General features: G+C 45.8%; 2 protein-coding genes and 1 long non-coding RNA gene across 5 annotated transcripts in view; 1 reads left to right on the top strand and 2 right to left on the bottom strand.

Annotated features, from left to right (window-relative positions):
- Positions 1–3,446: 3,446 nt before the first annotated feature.
- Positions 3,447–8,681, bottom strand: TRIB1 (tribbles pseudokinase 1). The gene is made up of 3 exons (XM_062570617.1): positions 8,343–8,681; positions 7,756–8,048; positions 3,447–5,724 (listed from the first exon to the last, which is right to left on the bottom strand). The coding sequence occupies exons 1-3, from the start codon at positions 8,679–8,681 to the stop codon at positions 5,256–5,258; spliced, it is 1,101 nt and encodes a 366-aa protein (XP_062426601.1). The 3' UTR covers positions 3,447–5,255.
- LOC134137542 (uncharacterized) lies at positions 7,820–23,741 on the top strand. Of its 2 annotated transcripts, none has more exons than XR_009957719.1 (3): positions 7,820–8,006; positions 20,887–21,024; positions 22,119–23,741. It is a non-coding gene; the product is annotated as an uncharacterized LOC134137542 (long non-coding RNA). The 2 variants fall into 2 exon arrangements; XR_009957720.1 differs by lacking the exon at positions 7,820–8,006 and adding an exon at positions 8,354–8,420.
- The window catches only part of NSMCE2 (NSE2 (MMS21) homolog, SMC5-SMC6 complex SUMO ligase), a 133,242-nt gene continuing 128,067 nt past the window's right edge, over positions 18,779–23,953 (bottom strand). For both annotated transcript variants that reach the window (XM_062570619.1, XM_062570620.1), the window contains exons 5-7: positions 22,791–22,894; positions 22,372–22,478; positions 18,779–19,157 (exon numbers count right to left, since the gene is read on the bottom strand). In XM_062570619.1, coding sequence (XP_062426603.1) covers positions 19,043–19,157; positions 22,372–22,478; positions 22,791–22,894 — 326 coding nt within the window. In that variant the 3' untranslated portion in view covers positions 18,779–19,042. The remainder of the gene's footprint in view (positions 19,158–22,371; positions 22,479–22,790; positions 22,895–23,953) is intronic.

The raw sequence follows: 23,953 nt of genomic DNA, 5'->3' as shown, positions 1-23,953 counted from the left end.
CTCCGGGCCTCGCTCGGACGTGCCGGGGCCCCTTCGCAAAGGCGCCGCTGCCCGGCCGGCCGCCGGCGCCCAGCGGCCCCTCAGCCCCGCGCCGGCCTCGCGGGACTTCGGCCCCGGCCGGCGCGGGGCGCGGAGCCTCCAGGCCTGCGCGCGGGGCCGGAGCCGGGGGGGACGGCCGCGGGGCCAGAGCCGGGGGACGGCCGCAGGGCCCGGCGGTGGCTTTGCGCGCCGTGACATTCGCAGTCTCTGTGGTTCATCGAGACGTTTATGGCTTTGCCACTATCTGGAAGTTAAAAGGAAGGGGGGGAAAAAAAAGTGCTGTAGCGACCGATTTTGTGCTGCAAGGCACCGGGTGACACAGGAGAAACCGAGCCACCACCTTCGGTGGCGAGGAAGAGTCATTTTCTGCGGTGACCAGCGCTATATTTGATTTCTTAGGCAATGTCGGCTTTTGCATGCTGCATTCCCTGGCTAGTGGCCAGCGCTGTGTGTAATACTTTAGCCACACTGTTGTTACTTAATCCTTTCCTAATCTGCAGCTTGCGCAAGAGGAGCCAAATCTAAGCGAAGCCACTGAGAACATCGCCGCTAATAATTTATCCGACCCGGCTTTTGCTGCCGGCGGGAGCCAGCGGAGGGGAGCGGCTCCCCCGCGGCCGGGGGGCAGCGCGTTCCCGCCGCCCGGCTCGGGGAGTCCCCCCGCCCCGGTCCCGGTCCCCGGGGACGCGACGGGCCCCGCACGCGGCCCCGCTCGCCCTCGGCCCTCGCCGCCCCGCGAGCGGCGGTTCGCCCGCGCGCAGCCCCGGCGCCGCCGGGAAGCAAAGCGGTCCCTCTCGCGCCGGCGCGGGCGCGCGCACGCGGCGGGTTTTATTTATTTTGGTCCTCTGGGCAGCGCTGGCTGTTGTTAGAAACATGATTGCTCCATGCAGTTATGTTAATGTTTGCATTTGACAGCCTGTAATTGATCCCTGTGCTGCTCGGGCTTCAAAGCCAAATTAGGAAACGAAGTGCTGCGCATTAGCTCGTTGAGCTGGTTAAATACTGTAAATAAATACATACAGTGCAAATGAAAACTAATGAGTTTTCTTTAAGGCATTTTCTAAATGGCTGGGTCCTATTAAAAAAAAAAAATCACAAAAGGAGTTCCTGCTGTGAACTCATATCCTGAAGGATTTGTAGTTTTGCTCCAGCACAAATTGATCCCGGTTGAAATACGACCTATGGATTTCACTTGGGGACCAGGATTTTGTAAGTTAGGGAGGAACTGTCATAAGCAACATTGCAAATTTTATTCTGCTTTTACCAACAATAGTTCTGAAAGATGGTTCATTTAGCAGAGACTTTTTTCTTTTTTTCTTTTTTTTTTTTTTTTTTTTTTTTGCAAGGGATTAATTCAGAATGTGGTTATATGTTGAGCTATTCTCATCAATGCTCTAAAGCAAACATTATATTTTTAAGAATCATTTGCATAGGATATTTCTTCATGCTGCTAAATCTATGCAGTGCCATAACGCTAAACATTTTTTTTTTAATCTGACAGAATGCAAGAGCATGAAAAAAGTGACAAAAAAAATCTCCTTTTGTATAAAGAGATAATCCGGAGAGATTTGCTTGACAGAATGCACTCAGGACAGATTGGAGAATATAGATTTTTAAACTCCTCTCTCAGGCCTGCCCATAATCCGTTAAAGCAGGACCAGAGAAGAGCCTCGTACCGGCTCTGTGAGTCAGCCGGGCGGCCTGGATCTTTGTCTTGCACATCTTCACAGAACGGCACTCTTTCCCCCCTTCTTCACAAATAACACAGTGACGCAGAAGTCTCCTAAACTGCCTTGGAGGTGCTCTCCTAAAATTAGACCACATTTTAGAATAGGTAGATCTGAAACTGTGCGAATAATCTCTTAATGAACTGCATATAACCTCAGCAGTACCACCTGCTTGGCGAAGAAGAAAGGTTGACCTTAAAACTGTGTGCTGAGTTGGTCAGTCTGCCTGATGCTTTGAGAGCAGGCTAATTTATATATTTTGCCATGACTTTGCTAAAAAAAAAAACATTGAACTGAGGCCTAAAACACAACGTAAGCATCCGTTTAGAGTCAATAAAGATATATGTCTATGAAGTAAGGGTTATCCTGACTGGGAGGCAGCTTGAAGCTGGTTTAGGGTGGAACCCAACAGGCAGTGAAAAACCTCAACTTTATTTTTGTCTTCATCTGAAAACTGTTGAGAACTGAAGGCTCCCAGCATTTTTCAGACAGGCCAGCAACATGTTGCAAATGCAGGAACAAAACGGTGACTAGCTGGGAGAAATAAATGAAGAGATTCCTCCAGTCCTTGTCCAAAAGGACCATTTAAAAATAGACCAATTATGACTCTCTCGAAAAGAAATGTATGCATTGCATAAATCAAAGTTCTCACACCCACCATCAAAGTTTAATCACTTAATATGCTGGTCTTTCAACATGCTCTGAAACTTTGTATACAATAATACAAACGATGGGGTTACGAAGCAATAGCAATTTATTCTGCTGCACAAACGGATGTTGCATGATAATCCCTAAAGCAACACAGAGACTGTTTGCAGACGTTGCTACAATTTAGCAGTTATTTTAATTACTCTGCAGTGTAGCTCATGTGAAATAAAGTCATGGGGTGACCTACACATTCACCTACGGAAGGTGACTCAACTGCAGACCAAAAGAAAAAAGAAAAAAAAAGAAGTATTTTAAAAGTTTTCAAGATTTTACCAAAGCATGAACCTCCCGCAGCTGTTTGAAAAAGATGCATCAAGGCTCCTGCCCAACATCTGAAGCACAGCAAGGCAGGGGGTAATTTAATCAGACGGGCTATGTGATGCATGTATTTTTACTGCTCTTGCAAGAATAACTTCAGCAAAGTAACTTGAGATATTTTGGTGTCATTCACTTGGCAAGTGCTAGGAAAATATGCTTACTGCACAGAGCATTGGTTTCTTGTGCCTTGACTCCCTCAAGTTAATGCGCTTTTCTTTAGCCCGGCCAGGTACCTGCTCCCTCTTTTTGCTTTCACCTCACTTGCTAAACACAGAGCCTTGCTCGAGTGAGCAGATTTCCAGCAAAAGCCCAAAGCTAAACACAAGGCAAAGCATAAGTGCAAATCCAGCTGCTCCTCCTGCTCTCCGGGGACGACCTCGCTGTGCTGGAGGAGGGTTGGGAGGACGGCTCCATCGCCGTCGGCAGCGTGTGGTCCCCAGCCGCCATCCTGCCGCTATTTGCAGCCCTGGGCTCCAGGTGCCGGGAGAAGCAGCACCCACCGCCGCTCCGGGTGAAGGCACCCACGAAAGGCGGCGGGGCGACTACCGGCCGGCAGCCAAGGTCCCGCAGCCCGGGCTACGGTTTCTCCTCGCTCGGCCAGGAACTGGCCGCCCCCTCCCCGGGCGCGAGGACCGCAAGGAGCAGGGACCAGCGTTATGAAACCGAGTTTATTAAAACTTTCTACAAGTCAGACTTTATCATCCAGGTTTCCACATTATATATATATATATACACACACATATTTACAAGTTGGACATAGTGTTTTTAGCTTTTCTGGCAGAGTTTTCCACCAATATATACAAAGGTACTGCTTTTCAGAGAGGGGTTAAACTGTATCACAGATACAAATGTCAAGCAATCATGAGAGATTTAGTGCAACGGAGAGCGGTAGCGCTCTGCTCTTGATGCTCATGATTCTGTCAAGTTAGTATTGCCGATAATTCACATTAAATTGCTCTTCAACACCTCTTAATAGGACAAGCAAAGTACAACAAGCCGGAAAAAAATAAAAATAAAAAGACCCACCCAACGACCCCCAGCAGGAAGGTATGTACAGAGCACACAGTCCATGAGGTATACGTGGTGCTCCCCCAAGGTGGGTGCTGCGGCCACGGGGAACCCTTCGGACAGCTTGGTCATCGCCGGGCCGCGCTGGGGATATGCACCAACCACCCAACATCCATTTCCGAAACCGCACGCGTGAACGGACATCCCTCTACGCCGGACGCAAACGTCAAACAAAGCAGAAATTTCAGGCAGGTCTCGACTTACCCCTGACCCAGGCAGCTAATGATTTAGATCTGTTCGTTATCCACGCACATTGGAAAGACTATGAATAATCATGCAAAAAAAAATTTTTTTTTGAAGGGGGGGGGGGAATAACGTAGCTGGAGGCAAACAACGTACCTGAATAATTAACTATGGATGTATAGAGATTTTATGCTTAAGACTACCTTTCTGGAGGTGGCGGGGGGGGGGGGGGGGAGGAGGAGATGTGATGTTTTAAAGACTGGAGCCTGTAGGAAAACACAAAAGCAGTCACGTATACTGTACAAGTATACCCCTTATCATTTTCCAAGGGAAGGCAGCCCAGCCCATAGTGTTACGCTTTGGTAAACGGATATGTTTTGGCACTCAGAGCTGACAAGACCTGCTACTTGCAAAGCTCACTGAAGGCATAAGATGATATAAAATATGCCATGGTGACCTTAGGCTTAAGCATATTTAAAACGCTTGCGTGTTCAGCAAACGCAATCAGAGGGGATCCAGCTGTGGGATCAGCTATTTTCTCTTTTGTGAAGAGTCACAGCAGTGATCACGGTAGTGACTAGTCTTGCGGATGGACCTTTACCAGCTTCATGTTATTCACCTACAGAAAAAAAGTTCTACTGGAGCAACGCTCAGCGGGCTGGACGTGGTGGATTAAGACCTCCTTCCCGCGGGAAAGTGCACTTACAGTCAGAAAAACCCTCTGTAGGACTGCCGCGGTGGCACTCCAAGTCGATTCCCCTTTTTACCAATTCCTGTCAAATTTGCCCAGGTAGGAAGGCGCCTCTTGCCCCCTCCACCTGCTATGTTTCACCGGTGGGACCCCCTTAGCCGCTGAAGATGGGGAAACCCAAAGAGCCACCTTTCCGCCTCTTCTGTGCACAGCGATACGGCTCTGCAACACACACTGAGCCCGTCGCAGCGGTGGAGGACACGAGAGGCAGGAGAAGAGCCAGGCGGCTCCTGCGTGGGTCCTCCAGGGCCAGCGGCAAGGACCTACCAGCAAAGCAAGCAGGTGAGACCCGACACAGGCTCAGGGAGCGGATCTACAGCTTGATGACAATTATTTTAAAGGTCACTTTTCTGACCATACTGGCACTTTAAGATACTGTGAGTTTGCAACATGGAAAAGAAAGGGGGGAAAAAAAGATGCTGTGTGTGAGAATCGTGAGGGTTTTTTTGAGATTTTTAGGATTAGCAGAAGAAGGAACTAATATCGTCACTGTCTCCGTGATATTCTGGCACGATTTGATCTGAAGTTCTCGTTTCCTGGTCTGTATATCCAGGCTCCAAGACTGCTTCAAACCAAGGATGAAGCAAGATCTCTGGAGCGGTAAGTCTTTCGGAGGGCTCCCGCCTCAGGAGGCTGCGGATGAGGCATCTGGCTTTGGGAGAGACATGGTCGGGGATACAGAACTGTCCACGTCGGATTTTGGAAAAGAGAGTACTGGGGTCCGAGTCGTGGAAGGGGTAGCGTCCCACCAGGAGGGTGTAGAGCATTACTCCCAAACTCCACACGTCAGCCGATTTCCCGGAGTAAGTCCCCGTCGTGTTGAGGATCTCGGGGCTGACGTACGCGGGGCAGCCGTGTTTGTCGGACAGCGCGTCGTCTTCGCCTTTGATGATGTGCGTGTCTTCCAGGCTCTCGAGCCGCAGCTGCGTCCTAAGGAGCACAGGAAAGGCAGGCATACGTTATCAACCTGCGGTAGGGAAAGGCCGGCTTGGATTCAACAAGAAAAGCCGCCAGCCGGGGCGATCGCAATTCCCTGCCTCGCGTCAGCACAAAGGAAAGGAGAGGCGGCCACTTTGCAACCTGAGACGGAGAAGTTCCCCCCCCCCCCCCCCCGTTATGCTGGAGCGGTGCAGCGCAAGCGCGGCTGCGTGCATCGCCGATGCCCTGTGCCCAGGCGGTGACGCCAGCCTGCCTACCGCGGGGTTTCGGCGGCATCGGGGGCTCTCGAGGAACAGCAGCAAGCTGCATTATAACCACGCGGGGCTGTAATTTGCTACGGCGCGAGCGCTGCTGGTTGCAGTCCCAGCTTTGAACAAACAGTGTCCAGCCGCACGGCTTTTCAAACTCAAAGTCCACATCTTTTCCGCACCTAGGGTCATCCCCAACCCTCATCTTTTTCCTTTTTTTTTTTTTTTTTTCCCCCTTTCCAGCTGGGTGGCTGGAGGGGTCCACCTTGACCTTCTGCTTCGCTTGAAGCAGAGCTGGAACTGCTCATGTGCTCCAGAGGGCTCTGCTCTGCCTTGTCGGCTGCCGGGGTGTAAATGCGTTAACTGCAGCCTGTCCTCGAGGTGACCTCCTGTTGTAATGCAAAATACCCATTGGTTCTGTAAACGGAAAATATGACTCAATGCGGACTGTGGGGCCGGGATTGGCTGCCGCAGCGCTGAAACTGCACCTGTGCTTGTTAGCCGAGGAGTCTGCCTCGCATTGCTTAACCCTCTTGTTGCCAAATTTGATGCACATGACATTAGCCTGTGCAATGTGTATTTCCAAATTAGCGAGACTGTGCGCAACCTAACATTTCAACAAATGTTTCATCTCATTAAGGGCGGGAAAAGCTGCAATAGCTTCCTTGAAAGGGATTGCTTTCTTTGCATGTCAACATATGGTTGTTTCTGTTTCAGAGGGGCAGTTCTAGCTAATTTTCTTATCACATTCATACGCTTTATTTTCAAGAAGCATCAGCCAAGTTAAAAAAAGAAATACATTTTTTCTGTGCTTCATTAACAACACCTCAAGTTTCACCAGACTAAGCACAAGTGCATCAAAGCTTTTACTTGTTATAGCCTTCAATGGGATAAGCACCTAATCAAATGTCAGTTCTGCTTACTAAACCACATTTCTGGCTGTGCCGTGCCAATGCTGGAACACGAGAGCAGCCAACTCACCTGGGAAACACAGGGTAACTCCCTCATCTAAAATTAAAAAGTAATTGTCAAAGTACTTCTACTCAAGGGGCCTTAGAAGAGCCTCTCTATAAATCTACACTTTAGGCTAAGTTTAACCGAGGTGTTTTTTCCCTCCGAGAAGGATTCCAAAAGCGAGATTTAACCGTGCAACACCCTCGCTCCGGTGCGTGCCCACATCCACGCAGCTGTGGGGCACAGAAAGCAGCAGCCTCGCTGCTGGCAGGGAGGAGAGAGAAAAGCTTCAACGGGCACAGGAAACCCTGCCTGAGAAACGCAGCCCCGAGAGGAAGCCATCAGAGAGGACCCCGCCGGGACCCCCGGGAACGGGCATCGCTCCCTCTTCCTGCCGCTGCAGCGGAGCCGTTTTCCCGTCCGCGCCGAACGCCCGAGCCGCCCCTCCGGCCGCTCAGTCGCTCTACGTCAAACGCGTTGCCCGGCTGATGTGCCGGGACGGACGCTTGGCGCTACGGAGCGCTCGCCCCGTCGCCCCGTGGTCCACCAAGGGGTTTCGCCGAGCAGCCGGGAGCTCACACCGAGTTTCCTCGGTTTCATCAGTTGAGATCGGACTAAAAATACTCGCGGACCAATTAGATCCGTGACTTATTACTCAGATGTAGTCTGGACCCGCTTGGATAGTTTGTAGGTGACGCCTGGTTTACCTGGCAATTTCCACTCCCTCCAGTATTCTTTTGCCTAAAAACGCGGCGTTTCTCGGTGCGGTGTTTCTCCTTACCCACTCCCTCCCAGCGCCTGGCGCCTGATAACCACTTACCGTTCTTCATTAGAAAAGACAAATTTCCTGAGCTTGAGGTCACCGAGCACGATGGCCGACTGGTGGCAGTGAGCTACAGCCGAGACGATCTGCTTGAAAAGCCGGGCAGCCTCCTCCTCCCGCAGCCTTTTGCAGCTCCTCACGTAGGAGTGCATGTCCCCAAAGTCCTTCTCGAAGAAGACGTAGGCCTTGGTGTCCCCGAGGATCACTTCTACGACCCCGGTGATGTTCCTGTGTGACGGCAGCTGAATGTAAGGCCGGATCTTGTCCTGGTAGTGTTTGAGAGGGAACACCTGTAAGGAGGAAATCAAAGCAAAATTCATCTTCAAGGGTGCCGAAAGCGGCCTCTCTCATAGCAACTCTCCCCAAACAAAGACGAGGGCGCTGGACGAGCGCCAGCGCGCGGCAGCAAGGCTGCTTCCGAGACCCCTTGCAGGGCTATTAAAGCACTGTTCATTTTATGTCGGGGTCGGGGGGGGGGGCATAAAAAAAAAAACCCTCAAAGCCCTTTACAGCCGCCCGAGCCTTTCGGGTCCGCCGAGGCGGCCCGCAGCCGGCGCCGCGCAGAGGCTGCGCCCCGCGCTCACCTTGCAGCGGAGCTCGCGGCCGGAGCTGACGCTCAGCGCCCGCGACACCTGCTCGCGCTCGGCCAGCGGCAGCAGCAGGTAGGAGGCGATGAGGCTCGGCCCCGCCGCGCCGCTGCCCCCGCCGCCGCCGGCCGGCGCGCAGGGCGAGCCCGGCGCGCTGAGGCAGTCGGCGGCGCCGCCGGGGCAGTCGGCGAGGCGCGGGCACTTGGCGGCCGGCGCCTCCTCGGCGGGGCCGTCGGGCAGCGGCGGGAGCCGCTTGGCCGGGGCGCTGCGGCAGCGGGCGGCCGGCAGGAGGAGCGCGGCGGCGCGGCGCGGCGGCGGCGGCGCGGGGCGGCTCATGGAGCGGGCGCGGAGCGGAGCGGAGCCTCCGGCGGCGGCGGCGGCGGCTGCTGCTGCTGGTGGTGCTGGTGGTGGTGCTGGTGGTGGTGCTGGTGGTGCTGGTGCCGCCGCCGCCGCTCGCGGGGCTCAGGCGCGGGGCGGCGCGGAGCGGCGCGGCGGCTGGCGCATCCCCTCGCTCTGCTCGCCGCAGCCCCGGGCCGTGTCCACCATCTGCCGCCGACTCCGCGCTAAAGTAGTTGAAGGCTTAAAAAAAAAAAAAAAAATGAGAGAGAGAAGAGAAAAAAAAGAAAAGAGAGGGGAGGCAGCGAGGCCTCTCCGCTCCTCCCGCCCTGACGCAAGGGCGAGGGGGCCGGGGCCGGGGCGGAGGCTGCCGCCGCGCCCGCCCCGCCGCCGGCTGCGCCGCTCCGAGCGGAGGCTCCGCGCGGCGGCGCGGGGGGAGCGGGGGCTCTGCAAGCGGCTCCCGGAAAGGGCGGCGGGAGGGTGACCCGCTCCCGGGGGCCGCTGCCGTCGAGCCCCCCCCCACCCCCCCCACCTTGCCTTGGGCCCTTGCGGGAGCTGCAAGCACAGAGAGCCCGGGCAGGCTGCTAGGACAGGAAGCAAGTGCAGCTGTGCTCGCGGGCGCTTTTCCCTTGCGCCCTTGGCACGCTCCTGCTCGCTGCCAGCACCACCAGTTCCTGTTTGTCACTTGGCACTGACGAACCCTTGCTCGCGGCGCAGCTGGCACCACGAGCCCGCTGCGGATCCACCGGCGCTGGTGCGGGAGCGCGTGAAACGCGGCCCGTCACGGGTGCGCTGCGTTGGGTGTTGCCTATTTTTATAGTATCCGCTGTCCGACAAGAGCAGAGAGAACCTGAGCAGCCGCCAGCAGGCTCGGAAGTGCAGGCTGGAAGGAATACTAAACACTAAACAGATTTTCAGCCAGGGTTGTTAGCAAATGGAAGAAAATCAAGAGGAAAACAGACAACGAACGAGGATAGAGACAGCACAAACAGCTGTAGTTTTGCCCAGAGTTCCTCAGGAGGAAAATGCTCCCAACTCTGCTGTTTACCTCTATGCAAATTTTCTGTCATTCAGTACTGAGGCTTGCTCAATAGTACAAGGAGCTTGGATTTTTGCCAATTAGTTCTGTATCGCAGCTTGAAAGCTATGGTGCTAGTGCATTCAAACAGCGGGATGTTAGAGGACTAAATGGGGTCCCTCCGTTTCTAAAGCCTGTGACTGCATGAATGCAGGTATTTGTGGAGATTCCAGATAGATAACTGCACTGCAAAGCCATGCATGCCTTCAGCTACTCCTGGTGTATTTTAAGAAACACATGAAACTCTTGTGCTGGATGACTCATAACATAGGAGTCCCATTAATGTGTTTAAACACAAAATGCATATGCCAAAAAGGGATATCCCAGGGGCTGCATTTTCCTTTTTTTTCGCTTTCAGAAATGTGAATCTGTTAATGTCTGCAGATTGTTTCTGAGCAATTCACCTCAACTCTCAAAGCATGCTCATTTTGTCCCTCTCATGGATAAAACATGCCTGCTTATCCATCAGACTTGTTTTATTTTTCCCTTCCTGGACTTTTTGCAATTTGGATACCAGTGCAGGTTTAATTTAGTTGGTAGGATTTTGCATAAATAGACTGCTTGCTGCATCGGAGATGGGGTAACATGCGCATGCGAGAAGGGTGTCAGTGCTTTTGGGGGGCACGCAAATAGCTTAGACATTTCACCCAAAAAATAACGGACCTACAAAACCTCACTCACCGGCATTACTAGCATATAACGCCGTTCACCATAGCTGTCTTTCAGACTCGTGTGGTGATTTGGTATGCGCAGACAGTGAAGATGTCAATGTGGAAAATGAGCAGCACACGTGCGGTACGTATGTGCCATTGGTCCTGGCCATCAAAAGGTCCCTCTCTTCCCGTTCATGTGCCAGCAGGCCGTGCTGGGAAATTACTTGCAGACATTAGGAGAAGCCTCGTCCTTGGCCTCCTTGGTCCTGGTGCCCATCTGGGCATGGCCAGCCCGGGGGCGCTCAGTGTGCCCGACCTGACCCGCACCGCCAGCGCCTGCACGCACGCTGCCTTCAAGACCCCGAGAGCCTAAGGATTTCTGAGGTTCATCTGTAAGATGGGCAAAAATCCCTCCCTACTCATCCTGTGCCCCTAAAAGATCAACCAGGGGTGCAGGGCAGAGCAGAGGACAGCCAGCCCAGGATGGGCAGGGACTCGTCTCGACAAGCCAGCCACGTCCTCGTGCGCACTGTGGGGCTGCCGGCCTCGGCCGCCGTGGGGACGTCCTGCCGGCCTGGAGCATGCACCAGCAGCGAGCCCCAAAGGTGCCTCCAGGGCCACCAAAAAGGCAACTTAAGAGCTGTGTGGCCCTCCGGCAGTGCTGCCCGGGGCCCTCTCCCAGCTGGCTGTACAGACTCCTAGGTGGACCATGCTCCTAATTCAGTTGCCTAAATGTGACTGAGATGAACCCAGGCTTAAATCTCCCAGGGGCAAATTCTGCAAAAAGGGGGGCAGCTCTTCGCAGCAGGAAGCCACCGCTGATCTTTTAAAACTCTTAGAGCGCTTTTGGGTACTCAGAGCATTAATATCATGAATAAACATATCGGAGCCATGAAAGGTTCATCATTAACCAAATTAGTGATGCTCACGTCGTCAGTTTTATGTTTTGGGTGCGGATTGTCAGGGTCCACATGCAGCACCCTCTCCCCACCAATTCCTCCCAACACGTGTGGCAGAACACAACAAAAAGGGATTCCCCATTTGGGTTTTTAGATTTTTTTTTCTCTCATTTTAGCTGATCCTGAAAGAGCATATAGCAAAAGGATACCAAGGATGACTATCTAGTGAATCCGCACAGCACAGTGATACTCAGAGGCCTGAAACATGCCCTTCTTTTAGCCATATACGTCAGTGCTTGCATGAAAGCCTGACCGGGGGGGTGGGAGGTTGTTGTGAAGCGACGCAGAAAATACACAGGAATTAAGGGAGCGGTGTGTGAAGAACTGCAGAACTCTTTGCAGCCCTCAAGTGTTGGACAATTACTGCAGAACGCCAGTCTACCACACTTCCCACCGCGGGGTCACGGGTTCTAGATCACTCCTCAGGCTTTTAAGCATCCAGGCATATCTCCCTCATTAGTTCCTCCTTGAAATCAAAAGCCATTGATGTCTTCCCCCTTTTCGCCACATGAGCTTTCACCATTTCATCTCTCGCCTCCTCCCGGAAAGATTTTTCTCGCGCTACCTGCTTAGCATACATGAAGAAAGAAATTCAGCTCTGCTCAGGCGGCTAGCAATGAGCCCTAGCATCTTTTATCTTCAACTCTTTCACAGACTTCAGAGGTACCCTGGGCATTTACTGCTGTGTCTGGATCCTTTTGTACCAGCTGATCCCCAGGAAGCCCTGGGACTGAAGGCATTTGGGGATGGGTTGCCATGATCCATGAGGCCTCTTTGCTCTTTTACAGGGTGTTGTGTGTTAAAAAATGAGATTTCTGAGGGCTGCCATGTGTTTTAAGAGGAGAGGAATTCTGGTGCTGCTAATTCCCAGCTATGCCAGGGACGTTTGAGTCTGAACAGGTTAATAGCCCTTCCGAATGAAGCAAGGCAGTCTCACACATCTCAGATGGATGGCACTGTAAAACACTGCGAAGCACAGATCAGTGCAGAATTACATTTATAGACTTAACTTTGAGATATAATACTGACTTTGTGCATGAGTCTTGTTACCTAAGTGGCAGAAAAATGTAAGACAAAATCTGGCAGACTACAAGGAACCAAACACACAGCCTTGGATGCTCAAATAGAGGACAGATAGGAGTTACATGGGGCAGGCTTGGCCTTCGGGAACACGGATCCCTACTTTGTGTGCTTAGCAAAGCACAACAGTATGCAACCAGCACTTTCCAAACACTAAAGAAGTCCAAGGAGTGCACAGTCAAAGGACAGTACAAAATCTGGCCGTAAATCTGATTTTGTCTTGGATGATTGAAGCAAGCAGGATTGCTAGCTGTCTTCTCTCTTCCAGGAATCCTGACTGCTAGGCAGGGAGTTTGGGTTTGGAGCCAGGCGACAGGCAGAGAGATGCCCGTCACAGCTCTGAGTCCCTGCAGAAGGAAAGGTCTTGCCCAACACACACTGGCTAGGGCCATGGCAAGGCAGGTTGAATGCTCCTCTTCATATATATATTTTTTCTACTTTTAAAATAGATGAGCAGTGCTATTGCACCTACTAGATGAAGACTTAAGAAGCTGGAGATATTTTAAATAGTCATGCTTTCATATGCTTTTCACATTCCCTTTTCCTGATGTATTACTTTATTTAAGGGAAGTTTTGTTATGGGATATTCAAGCATCTACCTGTCTCACCCTCAGCCACTGCCTACCCTCATCTGATCAGCTGCTTTTCCTTAGATGCTCACAAAATTATCTCCGCTGATCCAGTTCTCTGACCCTATATCTTTGTAACTAGAGCAGCCAGAGGCAATGAGAATTGTGTAACTATCTCCCCAATTCCCGCTGTCCCTGGGACAGGTCTGGTTACTTTGATGATATGTCTCTTGGGATACACAAAGTAAATCTGTATTATATTAGGCCACTTATAAATAAACTGGCTGCTTGCTATGGGAAAAAATTTAAAAACTTATCATTTTAGTTATCGGATGAGAAGAGTCATGACACACAAATATTTCAGCTAATATTAAACTGTAGGCAAATGATGAAAAGTAAATATCTTTATTTTACAAGTTAGTTCAAGCCATGTAATGACATTTAAACAACTACTAGATTTAAAGCCAGCGATTTAAAACCAGCAAATAATCCACAATACACTACAGTGGTGCTATGTGGAATCAACCTGCATGGAACAGGCTGGAGGTGCTGTTGTGTGGCCAGGTGATAAAGACCTTGCAAGTTATGTTTTTTTATAACAAAATCACATAAACATACAACTACACAGAGACATTCTGGAATTCAGTGGCAGATTCAATGTTAAGATACAAAACACATGACAGGCACGTAGGGACATCAAACAAACTGAAATGTAATGATGTTCAGATGCCTCCCCTCCAGCCTTCAGAGAAACCGTTCTGAGGCTTGCTGTTGCTAGTAAATCTAAATAATTCCCTTCTGATAAGCCAGTTCTTATCAAATCCAAGGAGTCTCATGAGCAACACCTTCTGACTTTGTTTCTTTGTGGATTAAAGAACATGAAGGATTCTCCTGTTACTTGAAAGATGTGTGAAGGCTCAGGTTTTAAACCTCAAATCCTGTTTTAACTTCAGAAGTTGATTGCACAAGCAACCAGTGAATGAATGTCTCTCCATTTCCCTTGCGGTCAGAGAAGATCCTATTCATATTGAGTTTACAAGCAAACACTTCCTTTGGTAGGCTTCCCATGCAATTCAATTCAAGTGAATGCTTTCAAGCTCCGTGTTCGGGTCTGGACTAACGTCAGAATAAGTGACTAAGGCAAACTGGCTCCTTAGCCCTGCTGCTCCATTTTATGCAGTTCTTTGAAATGATGAAACATAATTCTTATCTACCTTCACGCAGTCCCATTAAATCAATGAGACTACTCATGCATGACAGAGTTAAGCACATACATAGGTATTTACTGTATGATTTATATTCATCCCAGAATTATACCTGATTAACAATCTATCATCTCGTATTTTTACTTCTTATAGTTACTGTCTGGCAACACAGAATCTGCTATCATCTCTACATATGACTCTTCTCTGAGCATTGCTGTGACCATGTTCATATATTTTTGAGATAATGTATGTTAACAGTAAATATTTTTTTACCAAATATAAATGATTACATACAAATGATTATATAGGAATATATATATATATGTATATAAATGCAAGATTTGGAGTCTCTATTTGCGGTCAGAACTTTATATATACAAAAAAAAAAAAAAAAAAAGATGACTGATCCCTTTGCAGAATAATCTATACCTGTAATGGGGAGCCATCAGCTAAAGGCTGTAGCAAGGAGAAAGGAAGAAGGGTCCTTAGCTTTTTCTAACATTTTCCACTCCAAGAGCACCCTTACTAGGCATATCTTTCCTGTATAACAGAGCACTACTCACTATTGAAATGTCCAGTTAATGCCACACCAAACCTCATGGTCAATACTTGGAGATTTTTTAAGGCAGGATGGAGATTAACACTCATGTGCAGCTGCAGTGGAGTTTAATCAAGTTGCACAGTGAATTCTAAGTTTTGGACACAACACTAGAGCTGTTCTTGCGAAAAATGTCATGAGGCACTTGTGACTGCAGGCAGGTAAGACCTTTGTCATCAGCCACTCATGAGGAAACATGAGTATATCCAAGAGGACATTGTCTAAAAAAAGGCAGTGTGTTGGCCTTGGCCACTGAGTCATCAGTATCACTTCCTGCAGCCCCTGCTTTTGCTCTGGGTATTTCTCAAGGGAACACTGACTTAGCCCAGTCTTTTTGATTCTTCTAGAATGAATAAGATCACAGCTCAAGAGTGGTAATGATGAATATATCCTTGATTTAGAGGACTGTGTGCTCCTTTTAGCACAAGTGTGATAAATCTTCCATGAGATGCCTGTCTGGTTAGTTTTTATACTTTGCGGTTCCACTGAATTGAAAACTTCAGAAAGAGTCTCAGCTTTTAAAATGGAGAATTCTGTTTAAGTGGGATAATCTGATCAAGTGAGAGAACTGTGTTAATGGCTCATGCCTCAGGGTACCCGTGAAAGCCTTTGCATATAGATCTCTTTTGCCCTTTATTTATTTTAATCTTTGATCAGACATTTCTTTAATCATTTGAAATGCTACATGGAACTTCTCCGGGAGAGACAGATCCTCAACATGTTTCAGTGTTAACCACATCTAGCTTTTCTCTATTTGTAAAGCACACCTTATGGCGGGAAAAAAAAAACAACAAAAAACCTATGAGTTTCTTTCCTTAAATATCATTGCAAGATTTTCTGACGTCAAACAGTGAGACACAAATTACTCTGCAAACTGTTAACATATGCATGTTTACATATGATATCTTATAGACAAAACAGATTAAGATTTGAAGCTTTAAATGCTGTTGAGTTTCCACTTCTGTGAATCATACAGATCAGCTTATTCATCATCCAACACTTCATTTTCATTCTTTAACTCTTTCAAGCTACTTCTACCCAGAGTTGTGCACAGCACAGACCACATCTGAATAAGGAAAACACCGTTGTGTAAGAAGACCTAACCTTTGCAAGTGAAAGAGCAGAGAGCTGCCAACAAGTACAAAGAGCCACCCCGAAGAATCAATAGCATTTTATAACTTTCATCAAAAAATCAGTTTACGGGCACAGCAGCCTTCCCCAATTGCCAAGGCAGTTCTGTCTTTCCACGTAGTAAAGTCCTAGGTGCAATTTAAGCTAATGATCAAGCCCATATTCCCATTTCAGCTGGAAAATTACTTGTGAGCATGAAAAATACGAGAGAAGCAGCCATGAAAAATCAACAAGATGGCTCAAATTCGAGGTTCAGAGAAAACAAGTCACTGATCCTACCTGGAGTTCTTCGGATGTTATAAATTAGACTAAGAAAGGCCAAACATTTTGGGGAGTGGAACTTTGTGGATTTCTATAAATACAGGCAATTTTCTTGAGTAGTGGAAAATCTATGCAGCACATCACTGCTTTGGATGGGAGTCAGCAGTCTTGATCTAAGCGCATCAAATATTAGTCTTTCTCTGGATAATATGGCCCTAGCCATACTTGAGGATGATAAAAGAAACCTACTTCTATTTAAATACACATACATCTTCATCTCATATATAACTGTTATTAAAGCAAGGCAGATATTTTCTGCCAAAGATCAGTCTATTTCTTTCAGCTGAAGACTGGAAGAATTTCAGGCTGTGTTCTGCAGCTGCTGTTCAAGTTTCCACGTTCACTGATGGTACCGAGCCCAGGCTAGCAAAGGAAGATGATCAAAATCATCTGTCGTGAGGAATGCAAACATTCAAAAATACCTTTCCACTTACAGAAGAAATAAATGAGTGCTTGACTGTTTGTTTTCCTCTCTTTTAAAGTGTTGCTTCAGATTTGTTTGGTATGTCTCCCAACTGCATCCTCTTACCCAGGCAGCTCAGCTATTACCTGTGAATTAGTTAACGCAGAGACAGACTGGGTGTCTGCAGCTTCCACTAGGGCCATCAACACTGCTATGGGTCAAGCCCTCTCTCTTTAATATATGGCAAAGAAACGTAACTAAGTCAGCAATCTCACTTACAGCGTTACCCACTGGAAGGTGTGGATGACGATGGTATGAGGAATGTAGCTATCTAAGGCTATATTGGTACAAACACCACACACAGCAAACCAAACCATGCTGCCACCAGTTTGCGGCTACAAATTAATCTAGACATAATTTTGCATTTATTGTGTTATGTGTTATTTGAAGACACATTCAGGACACCTACATGAATTACATTTGAGGTGTAACACTGTGGCCAGTGGGAACTGTATACAGCTTTGTACCTGAAAACTTGGGAGCCTGATTACCACTAAGGATTAAATTAGATATATGAGAGCAACATTAATGCACATCTCTCAGAAACTGCAGAGATTGTTTAACTAGGGTTTCACAAACATTTCTGTTTCTGTGTGTTTTGCTTGCCAATGGGGTGGGAGTAAATTTAACCACACATTTGAAAGAAAAAGCTAAGAGTAGTTTAGGACATTCTACACTGTTTTTAGACAAACATTATACCTAAAGTCCTTCCTTTCAGAATTTAACTGGATTATTTCCCTGCAAATCAGTGAATCAGTTTGAGATGGCCTAAAAGGAGCCTGATTTTCACATATAAACATACAAATAAATATATACTGATATATATAGCGACTCCAGTTGCTTTCAAATATTTCGGGTTGGGCTTCTGACTTTCCACTGGCAGAAGCACTCATGATCACTGTTGAGTTTTAAAGGCAGATCTTTGAGTTAGACTTCATTATAAAAATCATTCAGTTAACTCCTATGAAAGTCACCCAGTTAACTCTTATGAAATGTTTTGAATACAAAAGCTCAATGCAAATAATAATTCAGTTCCTATATTCTGCTATGCAATCAATTTACAGATTAATAGTCTTCAGTTACAAAATAACAATTTCAGTTTGAAGTGGTTTGCACTCCACGTGCAATTGGGTTAGTAATAGTGTAATAAAGGAAAGCTGTTAGCAAATGGTGTCCCAGAGTGAGAAGCTTAGCATTTAGCCACCTAAGCTACATTTTATACTAAATGTCAGTTTGTAATTTTAGAAAAATGACCTAGGAAAATACCATCTAACCCACTAAGGATCCCAAAACCCAGAGAAACCTATTCTTTTTCTTCTCACATATGCCAAGTGATAATTGCCACCTTCCCACCAAGGCAGCTTCTTTTACCTATGGCTATTTCTGATTCATGTACCTGATGCCTTATCTGCTACACGTCTTCAGATCAACTTAGGTGATAAGTAGTGAGTGTCACAAAGTTTAAGTCCTTTTTTTGGATCTGAGCCCAAATGCATGCATATCTGAAGTTTATATAAATTGAGATTAATTGCCTCTCAGTTCAAGGCATATGGTTCGTATTGTCTAAAAATTAGTTCACTGAACACATTTGTAAATAAGGGTCGTATCCTAACATACAATATTAAGGTAAACCTCCCTGGGAATTCCAAGCCCCAAAAGCCTGAAATAAAAGCTTCTACATCTCAAAAGTTGAGCATAAGTTGTGGCAGAACATTCATTAAATATAAGAATATATATGAATGAGGCCAAGATACTTAAAGGCAAAGGGTAATTTTGTGCATCCAAACACAAGTGCTTAGTGCTTACTGCAAATCAAGCTCTATTCATGTTTCTTGAGGTTGATATTAAAACATGGAAATACTTCCAAGTAGGGTATATGACTTGTGAAAATCCTGGTCAGGGTGCCCTATTCTGAGCACACCCATCAGCTACAGGGAGCAACAGAACTATTTGCAATCCTGAGCAAAACACACACTACTGAATGCTGGCAGACTTTGCATCTCTAAAATGCTGAAAAGATTAGCACACTGACAAGGAAGGTTAAATGCTGCAAAACACATTTTATTTGTCAAATGCAAGCTTTCAGAGTTTCAGGAAGGGAAAAGAAAAAACAAGTTAAACTGGAATTCTTCATATTTGGCAGTTTAAGAATGCTTTCAGTTGCAGCTGAGACCTTCAACTTTGCCTATAAATGAAACACTTTAAATAACAATCAGTTACACAACCTGCTTACAATCAGCAGCTTATCTCACAAGACCTCTAATAACAAATTTTCTTTGTGGCAACAGCGTATCCAGCTGACTTCTACAGTGTTGACCAGCTTTGTTTATTCTGACTGTCAATCGCTCTTTTAAGTGCTTCATCTGGCACAAGATCTGATCTTTTTACATCAGCATGGCTACAGCCAATTTTAGGGCAGCTGTTAAAAAGAAAAGAGAAACTTCAGTAAATCAGAAGAATTGTATTTGTCAGATATAGGCTTTTACATAACATCTGCTGTTTTACTGTGTTTAACTGAGATTTACTCTCTATCAGTTCCTTGTTACCTCTTTTCCTCTACACCAGCTCTCTGTGGGGAAAAATACATCTGCTATATAAACAGGTGGGACTCAACAGCTCGCAGGGAGAAATGGAGCCTTCCGCCTGTAGGTTACTGTACACAAGCTGCCTGCGGTTGTGATACTAACATTGCGTGGAAATCTTTCTGTGTTGCTCTCTGTGTTGCTTTCTCTCTCCGAAGTCCTCTATAAACTGGAAGCGACTGCCTCTTACTTTATTAATCCGCAGTGAATAAATACAGTATGGATAGATAGGGAAATTGATTTATAGGGAAACAGATAAAACAGAATGAGACCTGCAAAGGCTGATTGGTGAATCAGTAGAAGATCTAGTTGGAGTGAAAATTGGCCAGTCCCCTTATGAACTGCGAAAGGGCAGAAAGGAGAGACAGGGTCAAATTAGCAGCCTCTAAATGAAGATCAAATACAAAATGGCTTACAACTACTTAAGATAGTCAGATAAAGACAGATTACTTGGAGGGTGAAAGATATTCAGGGACCAGAGGTCATTTTCCTTTGGCAGAGGCCCAAACGTGCGTGGATAGTACCCACAGTCAGAAATCACACTTTTTCTGGACTTTTTTTTCCCTGTTAGGAGTAACTTTTGTCTGAATTGCTAAATTTACAGTCAGTCCTCATAGCTTTTATATCAAATTTGCCCACAGCTTGCTGTGTTTGTCATGGGTAAATCACTTAATTGCTCTGCGCCTCAATTTTTCCATCTATCACCTTATTAGAACAGTAACACGACATTAGGACAATAATTACTTGCAAGATTAATGAATAACAAGTGCTCAGAAAGCCTCCCATAAAACTTCTTCTGCAAGCAGAAAGTATTAGTGTGCTCTTCCAGGCAGCGGAAAATAGTGGGCAAACTGAGATAAGCAGGAATTGCCTCAAGGGCTCTATTAGCAAGTCTATCCGTGGGAGAACTGGTGGCTGTGCGTATGTCCGCTGAAGAGCGGATATTCAGCCAGTAGACTGCCAAATGCACAGAAGACATCTAGTGGCTTCAAAACCCACGTAAAGGAAAACTTGTATGAGGAAATAGCCACTTCTGTAACTCAGAAAGGCTGTGAATCCAGGGTAAGGGTGGCGGAGGAATTTCCCCTCAGCGTGATTCTGCTCTTTCAAAATACCTGCTTTCACTTGAATAACGCTAGCAGGAATGTGATCAAGTAGCAACACAACAAAGAAAGTGTACTCAAATGAGGAACTTATTGCATACCCTGGCCTGACTCCCCACTGCGGCAGATTATGCTTTTTCAAAGCCTGGCTACGTTTTCACGGAAACGGTTAAAATTAGAGCAAGTCAGTGAGATTTTGCAGAGATGAACAAGCAGTCTTTCTTCATTCAGTTAGAATGAAGCCCAGCTATTGCTTTCCCTGTGCTTTTCTGTTATATTGGAATAAACCACTGTAAAATGGTAAGGCTGCGAACTAAAAGCTCAAAATTAAGAACTGCAAGGATTCAGACTGCACAAATAACTTCAATTTGGGTATACTGCAGCTTTTGAAGATGGACTTTATATGGCTTTTATGACTTTTTACTCTGTGTTCTCATTAAGTCATTTCTTTAATTTCTTAAAGGGTAAAAGAAAATTCAGTCAACTGACTCTACTAGTTTATCAGCAATGTTGAAACTTTTGATCCACCACAACAACATCTACTACGATGACAGCTTCCCAATGGATTTAACCTCCTGAATTCAGTTCCTGATTCCAAAAGGTATTTTATGTAATACTTTTAGGCTGTTACACACCTGCTCCCTAGCTTGTCTGTCTGTCTTCTACAGTACTCTCATTTTCTTCTTTCCAACTTGTGACCTATTTCCCAACTCCATTTCATTTTTCCAGTCAAGTTTCTGTCCCTCTATATTGCTGGTTTTGTTGCCATTCCCAGTACAATGCACCCAGTCCACTAACCCTCCCTACCGCTAACATAGGCAAGTCGCTGCTATGTTCTCCTTCAAGCTGTCTGGACGCTAAGGTAGAGGTTAGACTACAGAGAGCTACTGAGAGCCAACCCAGTCGATGCTTGATTTAATAGCAATGCTTTGCTGTAGCCAGGAATAAGTGTGGAATAAAAAGTCCTGCTCCACCCTTGTACCTCTGAGTCTAATAAAAATGCAAGAGCTACCGATGGAGGAAGTAAGCTGACAGTGACTTAATCTTTGAGGAAATTGTGTTTCTAGTTTCTAACAGACCTTCCTGAGCATGTGAAAACTGCATGTTTATTAAAAAGTCCATGACTTTTAAGTTTGAGATGAAATCCAAAACTATGAAATCTTGTGTATTTGGTGTAAAAAACAAATGTTAAATTAATAACAACAGTTCTGATGAAATAATACTTCCTCTAATCTTGCTCTAAGAAGTGTTTGAGCCGCTTTTCTTCTTTTTTTGATTTTTGAGGGGAAAAAATCCATCCCAAATTTGAAACTTACCAGGGAGAATGTCAGATGTAATAATTGAACTTTTACATGTTTTCAAACAACAAAATATGTCCTAGGTGGAAAGTGGCATGCTGCTTTCATGCTGTAAATTAAGAATTATTCCACTGCATTGTAGTAGAAACTACACAATCCTGTCTGATCATTCTTAGACTCTACATTACTTAAAAAATATCACTGTTTTTAATATTTTTCATTTCCAATTGTATTGGAATATAATTGCAAAAGAGAGTGGACACAGGAGAGAGATGAGTTTTTTCATTAAGGCTTGCTAAATACACAGTAGGAACAAAACAAGCAACTACATTTTATGAAGCTAAAGTTTCTCTCTGTTGTTCATGGCTACATAAAATCCTTTGATTCTGTTCTGCAGGCACCATGAATAGCTGTGACTTCCCCACACACTTCCTGAATATATCCTTACACATTGTTTTCATAAAAAGAGAAAAAAAAGAAAAAGATCCTTCATGTGTACAGTACTAATAGGAAGCCTGTGACTTGGGCAGACACTGAAGTATTACTTCCTGTAACCTTGCCAATCCAAATACATTTCCTAGAACAAGTGGAATAGAATTCCACTTACGCAGCAAAGCAAATAGCTTTTCCACACATTCTTGTTAGCTTACCGGACTTTCTTCTTTTGCTGCTTTCGAGCCTGGATAATTTTTAGAATGGCATCTTCTTCATAGATATGACCACAGACTTTGTTTCGAACTGGCTTCTTCATTTCCATCTGTAATCAATAAGGTTGGATTTAAATGAACTGATAATGCTGTGAATGCACTTCATACAAGATTTTTACAGCAGGAAGATTGTCTGTCACTCATACATGCTGTTCCATCCAAATTGTGGGGTCAGATCCAGCATGGTAAACTGCATTGTAGGTTGTTTTAGGTTTTTTTCAGGCAACATTGCTTCTCTCTGATATTGACTGAAATTTATACTGCCTGATCTTTAACAAGGACTGCAGATTTCTAATAAGCAATCTAGTGAAAAATAAGAAATAATGATTTCCCAATCTATTATAGTAGCAGTGATAGCATACCTGTGTAATGGGACAAATAAAGTTCATCTGACTCTGAGTCACAGCTATATCTTCATCGATTTGTTCAATGTCCTCATTATCATTATTATCTGATTGAAGACAAACTATAACGGGAAACAAAACAATTTTCATTCAATATGTAATATACATAATCAATACTTAAATAAGCAAGTAAAATCCAGCATTTGCCAGACATTATCTCATAGCGATAGTAAGATACCACAACATATTTCTGTAGCACTCCCTGAAAAAGATATTGCAAAAAATGCTATAATATGCTGTCTGTTTGAACATGTGGATTTTTAAAAGGCAACCACTTTTTGGAGGGGGAGGGGAGCCAATATTAGCCAATACTAGAACGGAGAGAAAGAAAAGAAAGCAAGCTGGCGAGCATACATGTAAAGCTCAAGCTCACAAAAACAGGTAATTCACACACAAGTCCCCAAAATCTAACGAAGGATAAGGTGGAGCCTTTGCAGTTTTGGTAGCCCTGCCCTCAAGATCAGTTTGTGTTTGAATGTCATAAATGGATCATTATAAAACCTGTATAAATATACAATATATATCTTAAAAGGAATTTGTATTATTTATCACAATGATCATTAAGTCATGCCACTATATTTTAATAAGACTGTAATTAGTGAAATCAGCTTGAGAACAAAGGCCAAGAATATGTTATTTGAGATACACAGCAGAAACATTATTGAAATAACCTTATGGAGGAAGGGCAGAACAAAATACTATAATCTCCCAGAATACACTTGATGGCTGTATGCCAGGGAATGAAAACCACTTGACCTGGAGAAGATACAAGTCCTTCCCTTCAACAGGATCAGAAGGAAAAGAACCTATGAGTACACCGTGAAGAAACTATTTAGCTATATATTGGAGCACTTAAGGAGGATACCTACTGCTAAGTATAACCTTAATAAAGGTACACATGTTGTTTTATCTTTTGCTTTTTTCTGTGCTTGTGAATGTAGGCTTTTAGTTAAATCTTACCTGGTAATAACTTCAGGCTTAACACCTGCCATAACTTTCCATTCCTTTGGGGTAGTTCTGCAATGTTTTTGCAGTACCCTGTGCCCTGGAGCACATTCTTCAAGGTGTCCCAAACTTAACAAAATATTTTTCTCTCTAGCTTCACAGGTCAGTTTGCAATG

The sequence above is a fragment of the Rhea pennata genome, chromosome 2 (assembly GCF_028389875.1).
Source record: "Rhea pennata isolate bPtePen1 chromosome 2, bPtePen1.pri, whole genome shotgun sequence".
Classification (NCBI taxonomy): domain Eukaryota; kingdom Metazoa; phylum Chordata; class Aves; order Rheiformes; family Rheidae; genus Rhea; species Rhea pennata.
The sequence above is the reverse complement of the archived record's forward strand: the minus strand, read 5'-3'. Positions and strand labels throughout refer to the sequence as shown.